The following is a 19,947-nucleotide window of genomic DNA, read 5'->3' on the forward strand; positions in this document are numbered from 1 at the left end:
TCCTTCTCTATGAATGGTATGCTTTGTCTGTATAGCGTGCAAGAAACAATACCTTTCACATATGCTAATACATGCGACAATAATAAGTCAAATCAAATCAAAAGACCAACCATCAGCATTCAATGGTAGAGCGCATTCCTCTTTAATAAACCAAGGACACGAAGAGTTCAAGCTTAGCAGAGTGATCTGACCACGATGGTTAGGGGCCAGGCCTCCTGATAATTGTCCAGCAAAGTTAGTAACCATTCAGCATCTGGTAGATGCCTTGTCTGTAGGAATTACTCTTCAGTGGTGAATGAGGTGGATAATCCAACCCCTCAACTGCAATACTAGACCATCTAACCCAGAGCGAGGGACTTTCCTTCACCTACCGTTAAGCTCTCAAATTTCTGGAACAGCTTTTTGCATTTTGCAGGCAGTTTCTGTAAAGCAAAAAAGACAAAGTGGGAATAAAAAAATGATACTTTTTGAAAAGCTCGACCCCTATATCTGAGAACTGTGTATACTGCATCCAGTATAACAACGGCCCACATCTATTTCATCCCCTTAACAGGTAAAATGGGTCGCAGTGGTTCACAATCGGGGGTAAAGTGAAATTATGTGAAGTGTAGTCAAATTTTTGAAGTTAGGAAGATATGGAGGAGAATGGGCAGCTTGAGGGAGGGAACGAGATTTTCCAGCCGTGCTCGCCCCAAGTCTGGAAAATCCTGCCCGCGAACAACGGGACCTTTGAGTGGTCTGTGTCCCATCCTGCTACGATTCCCGTGGCGGACAAGATGGGAAAATTCCACTTGAAGAATCCAGACTTGAAAAGACTGAAACAGAGGGGAGGAGATTGCCACAAGTGGAGGTCACAAAGCAGGGATGCAGGACGCTAGAAGGTAGGACAGACAGAAATGAGAGATTTGAAGACAAATATTCTGAAATGAAAGCATCAGGGGGTAACAAAGAACGGGCTGACAGGTGAGCTGGAGCAGAGGTAGGGAAGAGCGCTCGGAATGTGTTGAAGTTTGTGTGTCAGAGTTTCCGCTTCCGTTGGACTGTGCTGAGAGTCTCCTGCTGTGGGTTTCTACCCCACTGCAGGAGAGGATCATTGCCTTCAGAAGAGAAGTTCAGGCCGGAACTTTAAAAAAAATCTATTTGACATAATAAATATGGTGAACTTTATACCTGAGACTGTCCGAAAACTTAATGCATTAATCAGTAATACCACAGAATCATTGCAGCACAGAAGGAGGCCATTTGGTCTATCATGTTGGCACTAGCTCCCTGAATGCTCATTCACGAGTGCCATTCCCCCATCTTTTCCCTGCAACCCCGCACCCTTTCCGGATAATAATCTGATTCTCTCTTGAGAGGCTTTATTGAACCTGCTTCCACTCCACTCTCGGGCAGTACATTCCAGATCTTATGGTGGCACATAATGGTTAGCACTGCTGCCTCGCATGGATTCCTGGCTTGGGTCATTATCTGTATGGAGTCTACATGTTCTCCCCGTGTCTGCGTGGGTTTCCTCCAGGTGCTCGGGTTTCCTCCCACAGTCTAAATGATGTGTGGGTTAGGTGGATTGGCCATGCTAAATTGCCCTTTAGTGTCAGGGGTCTAACTAGGGTAAATGCATGGGGTTATGGAGAAATGGCCTGGATGGGATTATGGATGGTGCAGACTTGATGGGCTGAATGGCCTCATTCTGCCCTGAAGGATTCTATGAACTTAACCATTCACTGTGTGAAATATTTTCTTCTTGTGTCTCCATTACTTCTTCTGCCAATTACCTTAAATCCGTGTCTTCTTGTTGTTAAGTCTTCCATCAATTGGAACATAATTTCCCTATCTACACTGTCCAAACCTCTCATAATTTTGAACCTCCTCTCCACCTTCTCTTCTCCAAGGAAAATGGTTTCAACCCTTCTAATCTGTCTACAAAACTGCAGTTCCTCAGCCTTGGAACCATTCTCATGAATTTTTTGCACTCTCTCGAATACTTTCGCATCTTTCCTAGAGTATGTTGCTCGGAACTGGATATAATACAGAACAGGGCAACACGGTGGCACAGCTGTTATCACTGCCACGCCAATAATCCCTCACAACGCCAGGGACCCAGGTTCAATTCCAACCTTGGGTCACTGTGGAGTTTGCACGTTCTCCCCATGTCTATGTGGGTTTCCTCCAGGTGCTCTGGTTTCCTCCCACACTCCAAAGATATGCAGGTTAAGTGGATTGGCCTTGGTAAATTGCCCCTTAGTGTTCAAGGATGTGTGGATTAGTGGGGTAAATACACAGGACTACAGGGATAGCTCACTTCACAGCTCACTTCCATTTTCACAACATACTGTGTCAACTGTTATGATCCAGTTGAAGGGTTGGTGCAGACCTGATGGACCAAATGGCCTCCTTCTGCATAGAGGTGGAATCAGTGATTTGTACGATTAGGATGAATGAATATGTTAACTAATGTTCACCATAACTGTGACAATGATCATAAACAGCGCAGGAAGTAGAATTGAAGAAAGCTCCGGTTGTTCGATGGTTCACTCACCTCCCAGGTCAGGCAGAGCCGACTGACTGCTGCATTGCACAAACCCATGATGATGGCAAAGAAGGAGAACAAGTTCTGCTTCTCCTTACAGCTGGAAAGAGAAGGGGGACGTTAGTGATCGAGATGGACAACCGGGTGAGATATTCCCGCGTGCCAGGCAGGGGCAATTCAACCTCAGCATTTCTTCACGTTCTTTGAGTCCAGTCACTTGCAGTTTCACACAGCACCCTCAATGTATTAAACGCCCTAGTGCAGCTTGGCATCAAGAAAAGAGACCAAAGGTCGGGGTGAAGAAATATTTGTTTTAATAACTGGGAATCAAAGCGTGGCTGTGTTCAACGAAGCATGCCAAAGCATTAACTTACAAGTATACAACACGAGGGGGCATGGTGGCACAGCGGTTAGCGCTGCTGCTTCACAGTGCCAGGGACCCAGGTTTGATTTCCGGTTTGGGTCACTGTCTGTGTGGAGTTTGCATGTTCTCCCCGTGTCTACATAGGTTTCCCATGGGTGCCCCAATTTCCTCCCAGGTTAGTTGCATTGGCCATGCTAAATTCTCGCTCAGTGTACCCAAACAGGTACCAGAGTGTGGCGACTAAGGGATTTTCACAGTAACTTCATTGCAGTGTTAATGTAAGCCTATTTGTGACTAATATACAAACTTTACTTTTACTTTACACCTTTTGTGTAGTAAATATTCTGAGGCATCTCACTGGGGAGAGATGGCCATCAGGACGAGCAGTAGAATTGAGGAAGAACATTTAAGAGCCTGGCTAAAAACGGAGGATTTTTTAAAGATGGAAGAGAAGGAATGACATGAGGGTTTAGGAAGGGAATTCCAGACAGAGCAGCAAGGTGGCACAATGGTTGCACAGCTGCCTCACAGCGCCAGGGACCTAGATTTGATTCCAGCCTTGTGGAGTTTGTACGTTTTCCCGGTGTCTGCATGGGTTTCTTCCAGGTGGTCCCGTTTCCTCCCACGGTCCAAGGATGTACGGGTTAGATGGATTGGCCATAGTAAATTGCCCCTTGGTGTCCTAAGAAATCTAGGTTAGATAGATTCGCCATGGTATATATCTGAGGTTACAGGGATAGGGTGGGGGAGAGGACCTGGGTAAGATACTCTGTCAGAGAGTCAGTACAAACTTGATGGGCCAAATGGCCTCCTTCTGCATTGTAGGGATTCTATCGTTCTTTTACTATTCCTGCTTGTTCAGACAGTCCAGTATATTAGCTGGCAATGATATCCGATTGAGCTTATCGACTGTGGGTGGCACGATGGCACAGTGGTTAACATTGCTGCCTCACTGCGCCAGGGACCTGGGTTCAATTCCGGGCTTGGGTGACTGTCTGTGTGGAGTTTGAACATTCTCCCTGTGTCTGTGTGGGTTTCTTCCGGGTGCTCCGGTTTCCTCCACGGTCCAAAGAAGTGCGGGTTAGGCTGATTGGTCACGATAAATTGCGCCTTAATGTCAGGGGGATTAGGAGGGTAAAGATGTGGATAGGACAGGACCTGGGTGGGATTGTTATTGGGGCAGGCTCGATGGGCCAGACAGCCTCCTACTGCACTGTAGATTCTACGATTCTATTTATTCAGAGCGTCCAGTATATTAGCTGGCAATGATATCCAGTTAAGTTTATCGACACCTATGGATTAACGGTATTTACAGTCCAAACAGCGCAGGATCACTCCTCCATGTTCACACTTGTTGTGGTGAGCGTGAGAATCACAGCAGAACGAACAATTACTACGAGCTAGCCATTAAGCCAGTGAGGTTTTACAGATGGCAGGAGTTCAACTCTGTAACACCAGGATTTGCAGCGCTGATGTTTAGATTACTCAAGCAGGTGCTGAGGGAGCTGTCAGCTTAAGGAATGTGAACTTTAGACAACAAGTCTTGTTGACTACACGACACCCGCTTTGTGATTCATCGCCAACACTCACACTGGGTGGAGTCAGTCAACAGGACCCCCCTGTAAGCTCTGCAAATGGCAGATGTTGTGTTTGCCCTGAAACTGAAGCCACTGATTATCTCTGTGCGGTCTGTGTGATATGTCTAGACGGCCTGCAGGAAGTACTATCTGATTCACACTGGATGGAGTACTCCCCGGGCCTTATCATAAACAGCCTTCTTTTATCTCAACTGCTCCAGCTTATTCATCCGGGCAAGGGCGATTTTTATCATTTCTTGTAAATTTCCTTTCCTTCTTCTCCTGAACTGGTAGAAAGGCAGCTTCCTGTATCTCACCTGCTCGTAATCTGTCAGCCTCACCATCATTGTGCCTGGGGTCACAGCCGACCTTGAGATTCCCACCTCACGGGCAGAGGTTTCGAAGCTAAAGATGAATGATTGGATAACAATCTGGAGCAGGAACTTGGTCTGATTTTGTTCACCTTTTTCCTAGCCCCAGTTGAGGGGGTGGGGGAGACGTCAGTTGTAGGGGGCAGCACTGAGCTCAGTTGTAAAGATTTGCATAACATTTACGGGTGGCACGCTGGCACAGTGGTTAGCACTGCTGCCTCCTAGCGCCAGGGACCTGGGTTCGATTCCCAGCTTGAGTCACTGTCTTTGTAGAGTTTGCACTTTCTCCCCGTGTCTGCATGGGTTTCCTCCAGTTTCCTCCCGCGGTCCAAAGATGTGCAGGTTAGGGGGATTGGCCATACTAAATTGCCCCTTAGTGTTAGGGCGACTAGCTGGGGTAACTGTGTGGGGTTATGGGGATAGGGTCTGGATGGGGTTGTGGTTGGTGCGGACTTGATGGATCAATGGGCTCCTTGTGCACTGTAGGATTCTATGAACATAGCACCTGACTGCCTTTGACCAGTTTGCCATTAACAAAATATTTTTTGAGTTCTTGTCAATATAACTATGTGGCTATTAGCGATAGCTATTTATTCCATATTGTGATCTTGAATATGGGCAGCACGGTGGCACAGTGGTTAGCACTGCTGCCTTACAGTGCCAGGGTCCTGGGTTCAATTCCCAGCTTGGGCCACCATCTGTGTGGAGTTTGTACATTCTTCCTGTGCCTGCGTGGGTTTCCTCCGGGTGCTCCGGTTTCCTCCCACAGTCCAAAGGTTACGTGCTGGTTAGGTGCGTTGGCCATGCTAAATTCTCTCTTGATGTAACTGAACAAGCGTCTTGAATGTGGCGACTAGGGGATTTTCACAGTAACTTCATTGCAGTGTAAGTCTTCAAACTTTTAAATGGACGTACCTTGTGTTCAGCTGATCTTTCTCTACACCCTAGCTACGACTGTAACACTACACTCTGTACCCTCTCCTTTCCTTTTCTATGAATGGAATGTTTTATCTGTTTAGCGCGCAAAGAAACAATATTTTTCACTGTATACTAATACATGTGACAATAATAAATCAAATCAAATAAAACTTGTGACACTAATAAATAAACTTTAAACTTATTCTTTGTTGGGATGCAGGTACCTCTGGCAAGACCAGCATTTGTCACCCATTCCTCAAATATCCTTGAACTGGGTGATGAACTAGACCATTTCAGAGGTTAGTTAAGAGGTCAGAGGTCAGATGTAGGCCAGACCAGGCAAGAGCAGCAGACTTTCCCTAAAGCGAACCAGCTTGATTGGTTTTACAATCAATGATAGTTTCGTGGTCACCACTGCTGTACCTAGTCTTCAATTCCAGTTTTGTTTTAATTGAATTTAAATTCCACAAAATGATATGATGGGATTCGAAGCCAAGTCCCTACAGTATTGGCCTGAGCCTCAGAATTATCAGCACAGTGACATTACCACAAGGCCACCGCCTCTCCTCCTCAGACTGAGCAGCCAGTTAATCTCTTTCTGATCATGTTGTCTTAGATATGAATGTTGGCCATTGGGAAGGGGGAACTCCTCGCTATTCTTCTACAAAGTGCCCAAGACATTTTACCTGGAGGACCCCAGGAGAAAATCCGCACCTTCAATAATTATGAAAAAAAAGCATCATCCTAAATTCTGTGCACCGGTTTATAGCAGGACTCGAACCCTCAATCTTTTGAGCTAGGAAAAAAGAGCACTCAGCAAGGCTAGCTGGCACTCACTTAGCACAGATACAGGGGTATCTTAGGGGTGGTGACGTAGCTCAGTGGAGTGTGTGCGCTTTGGCAGCATGAGGACCCAGGTGGGGAGGCACGGTGGCACTGTGGTTAGCACTGCTGCCTCATGGTGCCAAGGGCCCGGGTTCAATCCTGGCCTCGGGTCATTATCTGTGTGGAATTTGCATGTTCTCCCCATGTCTGCGTGGGTTTCCTTCGGGTGCTCTGATCTCCTCCCACAGTCTTAAAAATGTGCAGGTTATATGGATTGGCCATGCTAAATTGCCCCTAAGCGTCGGGGGGTGGCGGGGGGAGGATTAGCAGGGTAATTATGTAGGGTTACGGGGATAGGACATGGACGGGATTGCTGTTGGTGCAGGCTCGATGGGGTAAAACCATGCTGCTACAGTTCTTATTGCATTGCTTTTTGCTGTCCTCTCACATAGACGTTACATCTGGGGGAGCACTTACAGAGCAGCGATATTGATGAAGGTTTTGAGGAGCTGCACGCGTTTGCCCAGGCGTTCGCACATCAGTATCTCAGTCGCCACCCAATGCTGCACCTCACTGCACCGCTGAAGCACCAGCTCCAGGTTCGCCGTTCGCCTCCTGATGCTCTCGTTCCGGAAAACGTAATGGATCAGCTCCAGCTGTAAGGAAACCAGCCACGTGTCACCATGGAACAGACAGAACGGACAACACAGAAACAGGACACTCAGCCCAACCTCTCCCTGCCAGTGTTTATGCCTCACGCGGGCCTCCTCCGCCCCTCTCTGCCTGATCCAATCTTCCCTTCTCCCTCGTGTATTTATCTAGCTGCTCCTTAACCATGCTTTGTAATCACCTTTCCAATTTCCTTTTAAGCAGTACACAACGATTATTTTTTAAAAATGTAGGAAGTGGATGTCAATTCCAGCTTTTGTTGCCCAATCATATTTGTCCTTTGACAGCTGTTAAGGGTTGACCGCATTGCTGTGGTCCTGGAGTCACATGTAGGCCAGATCGGGTAAGGACGGCAGATTTCCTTCCCTGAAGGGCATTAGTGAACCAGATGGATCTTTCTGACAATCAAAGATGGTTTTGAGATGGTTACTGAGATGAATTTTGATTTTTGGATTGTTTTTGGATTAATTAATTGAATTTTATTAATGAATTTAAATTCCATCAGCTGTCATGGTGGGCTTTCAACCCATGTTCTCAGAGTATTAGCCTGGATTTCTTGATTATTAGTCTAGTGACATTATCTTTATACCACTCATATTACATTTACTTTTATTCATTCATGAGATATGGGCATCGCTGGCTGGCCAGCATTTATTGCCCATCCCTAGCTGCCCTTGAACTTGCTCGGCCACTTCAGGGGGCAGTTGAGAGTCAACCACATTGCTGTGGTTCTTGAATCACATGTAGGCCAGACCCGGTAAGGATAGCAGATTTCCTTCCTTAAAGGACATTAATGAACCAGATGGGTTTGTCTTGACAATCGACACGGTCATCAGTAAGTTCTCAATTCCAGATGTTTTTTATTAAATTCAAATCCCACTATTTGCTGTGGTGGGATTTGAACCCGGGTGCACAGAACATTAGCTGAGTTTCTGGATTAATAGTCTAGCGATAATACCACTAGGCCAGCGCCTCCTCTATAAACAAACGCATTAAAAGGTGAGGTTGAAGACTTGCGGGAGATTAGTACCTCGTGCACACAATTTAAAAGCTCCCAGTCAAACATTGTGAGCTGATTGGCCATTTCCACCATGTTGGTTTCATTGATTTCTGGTCCCTCGTGAGGGAGGCGTTCGACAGCAGGGGGCGGAACCTGTGAACCACCACACAATGACAATCAATAGTCAGCATTCACATACCGTCAATCAGTGTTACATCTGCAATCATTTCCAGCAAGGACACTAGTACCCATTTAATAATCAAAAACACTTTTTGACCTCTGACATTCTAATGGACCCAACAGCTGATAAAGAACCAATGGGTTTGAGCCAACACTAAAACCATAAGGCCATAAGATACTGGGGTAGAATTAGGCCATTCAGCCCATCGAGTCTGCTCTGCCATTCTGAGGAGTGGCAATTACAGTCAGGTTGCCACTCTGGTGTTATTTCTCTGTGCCATGCCAGAGACTCCACATTTCCGGCTTCTGTTCCCCACTTCTTCAGAAATGCTGAGTGTATCTGAAATGGAGCTGCTCGCAGGAGGAATTTTACTGCTTCAGCAACCCTGGAATCTGGGCAGGCGAGGCTCGCAGAGTGGAATTCTCCGAAAGCCTCGGGCGGGATTTTACGAGCCTCGGTCGAGCGAGGTCCTAAAGTCCTGGCAGCTGTTTCATAGCCTTGGATCGTCGAGGGAAGACAAGCCACATGCCCTTTTCACAGCTCGACTTACTGTATTCTGGTAAATAACGAGTTTAAACGTCCCGAAGTTTCTTTGTAAAACTGCAGAGGGAAGCTTAGTATGTAAGGGGTAGGGTGGGTAAAGTAAGTGGGTAAGGGCTGGGGCACACAAGTGAATAACGAGGTAACACGGGGAATGTAAGTGGCTAAGTGTTTCGGGTGGAGAACATAAGTGGGTAGGGTGGGTGAAGTAAGTGATTTGATTTGATTTGATTTATTATTGTCACATGTATTTACATACAGTACTGTTTCTTGCGCGCTATACAGACAAAACATGCAGCTCATAGAGAAGGAAATGAGAGAGTGCAGAATGTCGTGTTACAGTCATTGCTAGGGTGTAGAGAAAGATCAACTTAATGCAAGGTAGGTCCATTCAAAAGTCTGACAGCAGCAGGGAAGAAGCTGTTCTTGAGTCGGTTGGTACGTGACCTCAGGCATTTGTATCTTTTTCCCGATGGAAGGAGGTAAGGTGAGGGTGGGTAAGTGGATAAGGGTGCAGGATGCCTGCTGGGTAAGGTGGTCGGTGGAAAGTCAGGATATCAGGGTTGGAGGTGGAGGTCAGGGAGGGGGGCTGATGGTTCAAGGATGGAGGCATATGGGCAGGTGGTGGGGTAGGGGTGCGGCGGTGAGGAGGGAGGGGGTGATGCTCAGTTGCATTGTTCCTTGGAGTTAGAATAGGATTTTTTGGTCGAACGTTTCGTAGCTTACCACTCGGAACAGCCCAAAGTCTCCGACTCCATCTCAGAGTCGGAGCCATTTTTGGAGGCTCCCGGGAAGTTGCTCATCAGAAGTCCAAACTTCCCAGATAATTCCTACGTAAACATTGTGTTGGGGCCTCTGCTGGATTCTGTAGCACGTTTTGGGGGCTGTGCTGGGCCTCTGACTATCCAGAATAGGAAGATCTGGGGCATGATTTTCTTGACGATGTTTGGGATTGCTTTATTATTCCAAGGTGGATGATTCACTCGGATAGAACTTATTCTGAGGACAACTCAAAATCTTTCTCAACCCAAGTGTAATCACAGAAGTCATGTGGGTAATCAGGATGGGTGATCTGAGCAGAGCCAATCCTCACAATCAGCAAACTAATCCATCACTAGATAATCTTTTTATAAAAGTATTGGTTAATGGAGCAATATTTGACTGGGATAACTGGGAAAATTCCTCGTCCTTTCAATCACTTTTACATCCACCTGAACTGACAAACAGGACGTTCATCCGAAAGACAGCACTGTTGACCATGCTGCACTCCTTCAGTACCGCACTGAAATGCCAGCCTCGATTATATCCCCAAGTCCTGCAATGGCAAGTGTACCTACAAACGTTTAGCTCCAAGCCATTGGGCTAGTTCTGGGATGGTTCCAAATAGGTCAAGCCAGATTTCTTAACTGACGGCAAGTCCTTGTTTCACTAACAACTGTGTGGTCGATGGCTTACATTGGCACCATGCAAACAGCATCTTGATTTTTAAAAAAATCTTGAACAGCTTAAAATTCCCATTCTTGTTTTGAAACTACTCTTCAAGTCTCGCCTTTACTCATCTCTGTTATGTCCTCCAGCCCCACAACCCTGCCAGATATCTGTGCTCCTCTAATTCTGGTCTTTTGAGCATTTAGAGTTTTAATCGTTCCACACTACACCTCTCTTTCACCCTAAAAAAAAAGGCTTGCATTTATGAAATGCTTTTCATGACCGCCATATGACTCCAAGTACTTTACAGCCAATTACATACTTGTTGAAGCGTAGTCACTGTTAGAAATGTGGCAATTAATTTTCACTCAGCAAACACCCACAAACAGCAGTGCTTTTTCGTGGTGTTGATTGAGTATATAGAATCCTCACTGTGCAGAAGGAGGCCATTTGGCCCATCAAGTCTGCGCCAACCACAATCCCAACCAGGCCCTGTCCCTATAACCCCACGATATTTACCCTGCTAATCTCCTCTAAGGGTCAATTTAGCATGGCTAATCAACCTAACCTGCACATCTTTGGAGTGTGGGAGGAAACCGGAACACTCGGAGGAAACCCACGCAGACACGGTGAGAATGTGCAAACCCTACACAGACAGTGCCCTAAGGCCAGAACTGAACCCAGGACTCTGGTGCTGTGAGGCAGCACTGCTAACCACTATGCTACTGAGGTATGTTGATGTAAAAGTCGGAGTTTTGAGACTAATTGTTTAGGCCAAATGTCAGAGAGTCCACCTTTACACAGGTAATCTTGCTGAGGGATTGATGTATGGGTAGCACTGCGGCACAGTGCTTAGCACTGCTGCCTCACAGCGCCAAGGACCCGGGTTCAGGTCCTACCTGGGGTGGACCATCTGTGTGAAATCTGCATGTTTGTCTGCATGGGTTTCCTCCGGGTTCCCTCCCACAGTCCGAAGCTGTACGGGTTAGATTGATTGACCATATAAAAGCACCCCTGAATGTCAGGGGGACTGGTGTAGTTATGGGGATAGGGTCTGGATGGGATTGCTGTTAGTGCAGGCTTGATGGGCTGAATTGCATATAGGGATTCTATAATTCCACTGCTCCTGCTACCATAGAACTGAAAGCAACATTATAAACATGAGAATTACATTGGTTATTTAATAAATGAGCTGAAACAAGTCAAGTTTACCAATACTGATGTACATGCTGTGTATTTTTGGCATATTTCGTATTATATTTCAAAGGTTGGTTCTGTGCATGACAGCTCTAAGCAAAGCCCTGATATTTATCATCCATTTAACATTGAGGTTAAACAAGAATAAGATCATTGGAAAAGCGAGGGTAGGTTGAGTAAATATATTTCAATACCTTAATTAGGTGTGGCTTTGGATAAACCCACTAACAATTAAGATTTCTAGGAAGAGTTTACTGTGCAAATATTAATTGGCTCAATGGAAAATGCATAATTGGTTCGCTTAATCTCAGCAGGAATGTGTTTACAGTTCATCCTTTGATTAAATCATGGAATAAAACTATTTGTTTAAATGCTGATAGTTCAGAATCATAGAATAGAATCCCTACAGCGCAGATGTTTGTGTTTAGCAGTAAGGAAGCAGCCACCTATTACACTGGGAGGAATTATTTTTGAGGTGAAATTTAGTTTGAAATACATTTTCTCCGGCTTCCTCCTCCTGGGGTGGAAATGTACAAGGGGCCGTCACACACCAATATCTCATTCATTTACTCATCAATTAAAGGTTAAAATTTATTTATTAGTGTCACAAACAGGCTTACATTAACACTGCAATTAAGTTGCTGTGAAAATCCCCCAGTCACCACAGTCAGGCACCTTTTTGGGTACACTGAGGGAGAATTTAGCATGGCCAGTGGACCTAACCAGCATGTCCTTCGGACTGCGGGAGGAAACCCATGCAGACATGGGGAGAACATGCAGACTCCGCACAGTCAGTGACCCATGCCGGGAATCGAACCCAAGTTCCTGGTGCTGTGAGGCAACAATGCTAACCACTGTGTCACCGTGCCATCCATTATGTGCCATGCTCAGCACTGAACACCAGTGGGAGCGCTACCAACACCAAGGCAGGTCCTGCTCACACCACATCTCCACTCTCCCACCAGAGAACAGAATTTATATAGCACCTCTCATGACTACAGGATGTCCCAAAGCACTTTACAGCCAGTGCATGGTCATTGTTGTAATTTAGGAAATGTGCTGTCAATGTACACACAGCTAGATCCCACAAATATGGTGACACAGTGGTTAGCATTGCTGCCTCACAGCGCCAGGGACCCGGGTTTGATTCCAGCCTTGGGTGACTGTCTGTGTGGAGTTTGCAAGTTCTTCTGCGACTGTGAGGGTTTCCTCCAGGTGCCCTGGTTTCCTCCCATGGTCCAAAGATGTGCGGGTTAGGTGGATTGGCCGTGCTAAATTGCCCCTTAATGTTGGGATGGGTTAGCAGGGTAAATATGTGAGGTTATGGGGATAGGGCCTGGGCGGGATTGTTGTCGACACAGATTCGATGGGCTGAGCGGCCTCCTTCTGCACTGTAGGGATTCTACGATTCTGTAAATGTGAGAACAATCAGATAAGCTGCTTTTTACTTTGATCGAAGAGTAAATATTGGCCGGGACACTGGGGGCAACTCCCGTGACCTTTTGTGAGATAGTGAGTTGTTTTGCTTTTGTCTAACAGGGCAGAAAGGGACACGGGTTTCTGTCCAAAAGCCACCACATCTGACGGTCCATCACTCCCTGGATACTGCCCTGACACGTCAGCTTTTTTGAGTTAAACACTGGAGTGAGGCTTGAAATTACTTCTGACTCAAAGGCCAGAGTGGTGCCACCTACAGGAACTCTATGACAATCAGAAGGCAATAATCTGTGTTTATATATCGCGTGCAATGGGGTCAGATGGATCAAGGTATTCCAGAGGATTGTGGATCGGAATTTATTTACCTGTTTTGAACCTTGGTGTTGGGCTGCTTGTAAAAACCTTGCCCAGGTTTCGATAAGCTGCCTCAACATAAATAAAGGACGATTGGCTATGGGTTTAAAGGTCTCTGCTTTGAGTCAACATATTGATTAACGCATACTGTTAAATGAGGAAGCGAAACACGAAAACGCAATCGAAAGACATTCTCCAAACCAAGCCAGCCGTTTGCTGCTATATTAATCTTGTGCCCTTTCTTTATGGAACTGAATTACTTCTGAAACGCTCCTCACTCTAACAACCACAGTCCCCTTGCTTAGTAACGGGTAGTCACGTGGCACTTGTGTTTATCGCAATTCATTCTGAACAGAGATAGTTTGGGACAGGCAGGAGAGTTTTGCAAAGGCTGGTGAGGTTTGGCACAGTTTAAGGCTGCCTGGTGTGTGCTAGCACAGACTGGTACAGTCCTTTGTTCCTTATCACTCAGGCTTTCATTTGCTCCAGACACAACTATTCCAACCCACTCCTGGCTGCTCTCCCACCTCTGCAAACTTGAGGTCGTCCAAAATTCTGCTGCCTGTATTTTAACTCACAGCAACTCCCAGTCCCCTGTCACTCCTGCTCACCAACACACTGGGCATAATTTTACACTCGGCCCAGGGTGGATTCTGTTGCCAAGGTGCGGTGGGGGGGGGGGCGGTGGGGGTGGTGGTGGGGGTCGGATGCAAGTCCAACATTGCATGGACGTGAATCCCCCCTCCAGATTCCATCTGCTCCGAACCAAATGCAATTTCACGGTTGGGCAGGCAGGAAACCTGTCCTTTCACCTATTCAGACCACTTAATGGCCACTTACAGGCCTTTTAAGCCAGCACAGTGGCACAGTGGTTAGCACTGCTGCCGCAGTCACAGCGCCAGGGATTCGGGTTCAATTTCTGGCTTGGGTCACTGCCTGTGTGGAGTCTGCAGGTTCTCCCCGTGTCTGCGTGGGTTTCCTCCCATAGTCCAAAGATGTATGGATTAGGTGGATTGGCCAGGCTAAATTGCCCCTTAGTGTCAGGTGGACTAGGTTAGGGTAAATACATGAGGTTATGGGGATAGAGCTTGGGTGGGATTGTGGTGGGGGCAGCCTCAATGGGCCAAATGGCCTCCTTGTGCACTGTAGAACATAGAAGCATAGAAACTAGAAGAAGGAGTAGGCCATTCGGCCCTTTGATGTAGGATTCTATGTAGGGTAGGAAACAGAAATAGACTTTTCTCCATCTTGGGCAAGAACGGGTGGGTGGGGTGGGGTGGGGGGTCAATCTAAAGGCCCCTAGGGATTTGGAGCATTCCCTCCCCTCCAGGACATTGGAGATCCAGCCCTCCTCTGCCCCCTCCCATATCATGAACAGAAATCCTGCCCGCTGCCAATCAACGACTCAATGCTCAAGGAAGCATCAAAGGGTAGTGGACTTCCGATAGTCAGAGGTAGCACGTTATTCACTGACTTAGGATGGCAAGTGTCTCAAAATTTTACTTCTTTTTATTCATTCATGGGACATGGGCATCGCTGGTGGGCCAGCATTTATTGTCCATCCCTAGTTGCCTGAGGGCAGTTGAGAGTCAACCACATTGCTGTGGCTCTGGAGTCACATGTAGGCCAGACCAGGTGAGGACAACAGATTTCCTTCCCTAAAGGACATCAATGAACCAGATGGGTTTTTCCGACAATCAACAATGGTTTCATGGTCATCAGTAGGTTCTTAATTCCAGGTATTTTTTATTGAATTCAAATTCCACCATCTGCCGGGGCGGGATTCGAACCCAGGTCCCCAGAACATTAACTCAGTTCCTGGATTAATAGTCTAGCGATATTACCGTGAGGCCATCACTTCTCCATCTCATCCTTGTTTTCAAATCCCTCCGTGACCTTGCCCTTCCTGTTCTTTGCCACCTTCTGCAGCCCCACAACCTCCCAAAATATCGAGGCTCTTCTAATTCTGGCCTCTTGTGCATTATAATAGTTCTCCACAGGTGGCCGTGCCTTCAGACTCTTAGTCTCTGGAATTCCCTCCCTGTCCCTCTCTGCCTCTTGAAATCACTTTCCTTCTTTAAGACCTGCTTCTTTGACCACATTTTTAGTCACCTAGCCTAATACTTCCTTGCGTAGTTCAGTGCAGTATTTTGTTCTATAAATGCTCCTGTAAAGCATCTGGTGTTGTTTCATTACACCAAGGGCACTCTATAAATACAATTTAATGTTATCAATATAATTAAGTTACTAACAATTAAAACATTGCCACATTTTACATTAATTATAGAATTAAACTGTCCCTTACACTCCAATTTCTGTGGTCAAAATAGCTTGCTTAACATTACCCCCCATCCCACCAAATCTCAGACTTAAACTATCTTCTCGTCAAACACCAACCATAACTATGCAACCATGTACCATCTTTAATGTAGTAAAACACTTCAAAACATTACACGAGAGCAGTTACCAACAAAACCTGGCACCTAGCCCTGTAAGACGATATTAGGGTGGATGACTAGAAGCTTGGTTGAATGGTGGATTTGATGGAGTGTGTTAAAGGATCAGAGGTAGGTAGGGAGGTGCAGAGCTTCAGGGAGAGAATTTCAAAATGTAGGATTATGACTCACATCAACTTTTACAGCATTCTTTCTGGTTGTATCACAGCTTAATATGGCTCCTGCTCTGCTCAAGACCACAAGAAACTATAAACAGTCATGAATGTAGCCCAATCCATCATGCAAACCACCCTCCCATCCATTGACTCTGACTACACTTCCCGCTGTCTCGGCAAAGCGGCCAGCATAATCACGTACCCCGGACATTCTCTTCCGCCTTCTTCCGTCTGGTTAAAGATACAAAAGTCTGAGGTCATGCACCAACTGACTCAAGAACAGCTTCTTCCCTGCAGCCATCAGACTTTTGAGTGGAGCTACCTTGCACTAAGTTGATCTTTCTCTACACTCTAGCTATGACTGTAACACTACATTCTGCACCTTCTCCTTTCCTTCTCTATGAACAGTATGCTTTGTCTGTATAGCGCGCAAGAAGCCATACTTTTCACTGTATCCCAATACATGTGACAATAATAAATCAAATCAAAGACGGTTTCCATCGATGGTGGAGAAATGAAGTGGGTATGCCGGCGTTGGACTGGTGTAAACACAGTAAAAAGTCTGACAACACCAGGTTTTAGTCCAACCTATTTATTTGATAATATTCTCACAAGCTTTCGAGGGGTTACCCTCTTCGTCAGGTGAATGGAGAGTTCTGGCCTCAGACAGAGCATCTGTGCTTTATATGCTCTGTCTGAGGCCAGAACTCTCCATTCACCTGACGAAGAGGGTAACCCCTCGAAAGCTTGTGAGAATATTATCAAATAAATAGGTTGGACTAAAACCTGGTGTTGTCAGACTTTTTACGGAGAAATGAAAACAGGGGATATGGAAGAGGCCAGGGATGAAGGAGTAGAGAGGTCTCAGAGGGTTGCTGCCTTTTGAAGAGGTTACTGAGATGGGAATGTACAAAGACCATGGGGGGATCTGAAAAACACAGATGACACTTTTGAAATGCCACAGGAGGTTTCTATCTCACCAGTGAGTCCACGGACTCCTTCGTGCAGGCGAAGAGATGAGTGTTGACGCCCAAGGTCGTAAAGACGGAATCCTCATCCAACCGGAACATCGTCTTCTCTGCAAAACGAAAGCAACATGTTTGTGGGTCGTGTCGGAAACACCGGCTCAGTGTTACTGTGACAGCGAAGAAGATGGAGAAGAGTCATCTTGGACTCAAAACGTTAACTCTGTTTGTCTCTCCACAAACAGACCTGCTGAGATTTTCCAGAACCTTCTGTTTTTATTGAGGAAGATGGAGCCTGGGCTGAACGTTCCAGCCACAGTTTAGGAGTGAACACAGACACATCTGAAATTTACGCCCAGACGATTGTTATCTGCTTTTCACCTTCCCCGTGCTCCAGTCTCTATTTTAGATAAACTATTAATTCCACCAAAAACATTGTGGCATCGCAGCCACAGTTACAGCATGCTGACTAAAATCTAACTGCTCGTTCTCTGAGCTTAAAGTAATTTTTTGACAGGACTCTCTTGTGGCAACCTCACTTTGTGACAGCTCCACATGATACTCCCTTGCTCACTCCTAAGATTCAAATTCACTATTGGATTGCTCCTCTTCGCTACTGTATTAAAACCAAGGATTCATTCCTGTAACAGACTCTACATGTTGTAACTCCTCCAGCCTGCAATCATCCAATTCCAAGCGTGGTGTCACTGCTTGCTAATTTACGTGGTTGTAAGGTATTAGTTTTGGGCTCGCCTCTGAGTCAGAAAGTTGCGGGCTCAGGACCCCAGCCTGGAGACTTGCACACCGGATCTATAGTCGGCTGCTCCAGTGCCCGTACTGAGGGGGCGCTGCACGGTTGGAGGAGCCGTCTTTTGGATCAAATGTTAAACTGAGGGTCTATCTGCTCTCTCAGGTAGATGTAAAAGATCCCTTCGTAGAATCCATAGAATGCCTACAGTGCAGAAGGAGCCCATTCAGCCCATCAAGTCTGCACTGATTCTCCAACAGAGCATCTTATTCAGGCCCAAGCCCTGCCCTATTCCCATAACCTCATGCTTTTACCCTGCTAATCCCACCTAACCTACACACCTTGGGACACTAAGAGGCAAATTAGCATTGCCTATCTACCTAACCTGCACATCTTATGGGTAGCACAGTGGCACAGTGCTTAGCACTGCTGCCTCACAGCTCCAGGGACCTGGATTGAATTCTGGCCTCATGTCACTGTGTGTGTGGAGTTTGCACGTTCTCCCTGCGTCTGTGTAGGTTTCTTCCAGGTGCTCCCGTTTCCTCCCATAATCCAAAGATGTGCAGAATACGTTGATAGACCATGGTAAATTGATCTTAGTGATAGGGGATTAGCAAGGTAAAATATATGGAGTTAAAGGAATAGGGCCTGGGTGAAATTGTGTTTGGTTCAGGCTCAATGGGCTGAAGGCCTCTTTCTGCACTATAGGGATTCTATGATTCTATGATCTTTGAACTATGGGGGGAAACCGGAGCACTCGGAGGAAATCCACACAGACATGGGGAGAATGTGCAAACTCCACACAGGCAGTCACCCAAGGCTGGAGTCGAACCTGTGTCCCTGGAGCTCTGAGGCAGCAATGCCGCTCTTATTATTTGAAGAAAAGCAAGCAGGTTCTTCCTGCCCCGCAATCAAAATCACTGGAACACAATCCGATCGTTAATTCATTCCTGATTGTGGAGTCTTGCTGTGTGAGAATCAGTTGCTGCTTACAACAGTCACTGGTTGTAAAGAACTTTGGGAACCCAGAAGTCATGAAAGGTGCTAAATAAATGCAAACCTTGCTTTCTCTTTTGCTCTTTTTAAACTTGGTGGTGTCCTGCACTATCAGCCTCGGCCTATAGACAGGTTACTCATTAAATATCCTTGGGCTTACTGCTGACAGGTTGACGGCTGACTCACGTGTATCAGTTGCCTCAAGAGTCAAGAATATCTTTTACTTCAAAGAGTTTTGTGTAAACTGAGTTCTCCGGCAGGTGTGAGGGGAGACAGTTTGACTCACAGACAGTGCGTTCCCGCTTTTGTTTGGCAAAAAACACTCTACATATTGTTCAGAAGCCAGAGGCAATGGAAGGATGGAATGGAATAATACAGTGAAGATCACCACAGTCCCACTGGAAGCCAGGATCCTTGGCATCCAACCAACAGCAGACAGCAGCTCAAGAGGAAAGTAGCAGCAAGATCAACCTTATTTAAGGATGGATGGCAACGTGTTGGAAGCAGCTCAGAGAAGGTTTACCACACAAATACCTGGGATGGGCGGGTTGTCTGATGAGGAAAGGTTGGGCTTGTATCCGCTGACGTTTAGAAGATTAAGAGGCGACTTGATTGAATCATACGAGATCTTGAGAGTTTTTTAAAAATTTATTTATTATTGTCATAAGTAGGCTTACATTAACACTGCAATGAAGTTACTGTGAAAATCCCCTAATTGCCAGTCTTTTCGGGTACACCAAGAGAGAAATTAGCTGATGACTCTAACTAGCACGTCTTTCAGACTGTGGGAGGAAACTGGAGCACCCGGAGGAAACCCATGCAGACACGGGGAGAATGTGCAAACTCCACACAGACAGCGACCCAAGCCGTGAATCGAACTCGGGTCCCTGGCGCTGTGAGACAGCAGTGCTAACCACTGTGCCACCGTGCCGACAGGGGAGAGGATATTTTCTCTTGTGGGACAATCTAGAACTAGGGGGTCGCTGTTTAAAAATAAATGGTTGCCCAGTTAAAATGGAGATGAGACGAAACTATTTCTCTCCGAGGGTCTCGAGTCTTTGGAACTCTCTTCCTCATGAGGTGGCGGAGGCAGAGTCTTTGAATATTTTTGAGGCAGTAGTGGAGAGATTATTGATAAGCAATGTGTGGAGGAGGGGTGGTGATAGGCTATTGGGAAATGGGTGGGGTGCAAATTTGAGATTAGGACCAGATCAGCCATGATTTGGCAGAGTGGGC

General features: G+C 46.3%; 1 protein-coding gene across 2 annotated transcripts in view; it reads right to left on the minus strand.

Moving 5' to 3' along the window:
* rapgefl1 (Rap guanine nucleotide exchange factor (GEF)-like 1) overlaps positions 1 to 19,947 on the minus strand; it is a 113,357-nt gene that overhangs the window by 10,771 nt on the left and 82,639 nt on the right. For both annotated transcript variants that reach the window (XM_080213687.1, XM_080213686.1), the window contains exons 9-13: positions 16,983 to 17,080; positions 8,285 to 8,407; positions 7,063 to 7,241; positions 2,540 to 2,630; positions 372 to 422 (exon numbers count right to left, since the gene is read on the minus strand). In XM_080213687.1, coding sequence (XP_080069813.1) covers positions 372 to 422; positions 2,540 to 2,630; positions 7,063 to 7,241; positions 8,285 to 8,407; positions 16,983 to 17,080 — 542 coding nt within the window. The remainder of the gene's footprint in view (positions 1 to 371; positions 423 to 2,539; positions 2,631 to 7,062; positions 7,242 to 8,284; positions 8,408 to 16,982; positions 17,081 to 19,947) is intronic.

This window comes from Carcharhinus amblyrhynchos, chromosome 27 (assembly GCF_965287045.1).
Source record: "Carcharhinus amblyrhynchos chromosome 27, sCarAmb.v2.hapA, whole genome shotgun sequence".
NCBI classification, from domain to species: domain Eukaryota; kingdom Metazoa; phylum Chordata; class Chondrichthyes; order Carcharhiniformes; family Carcharhinidae; genus Carcharhinus; species Carcharhinus amblyrhynchos.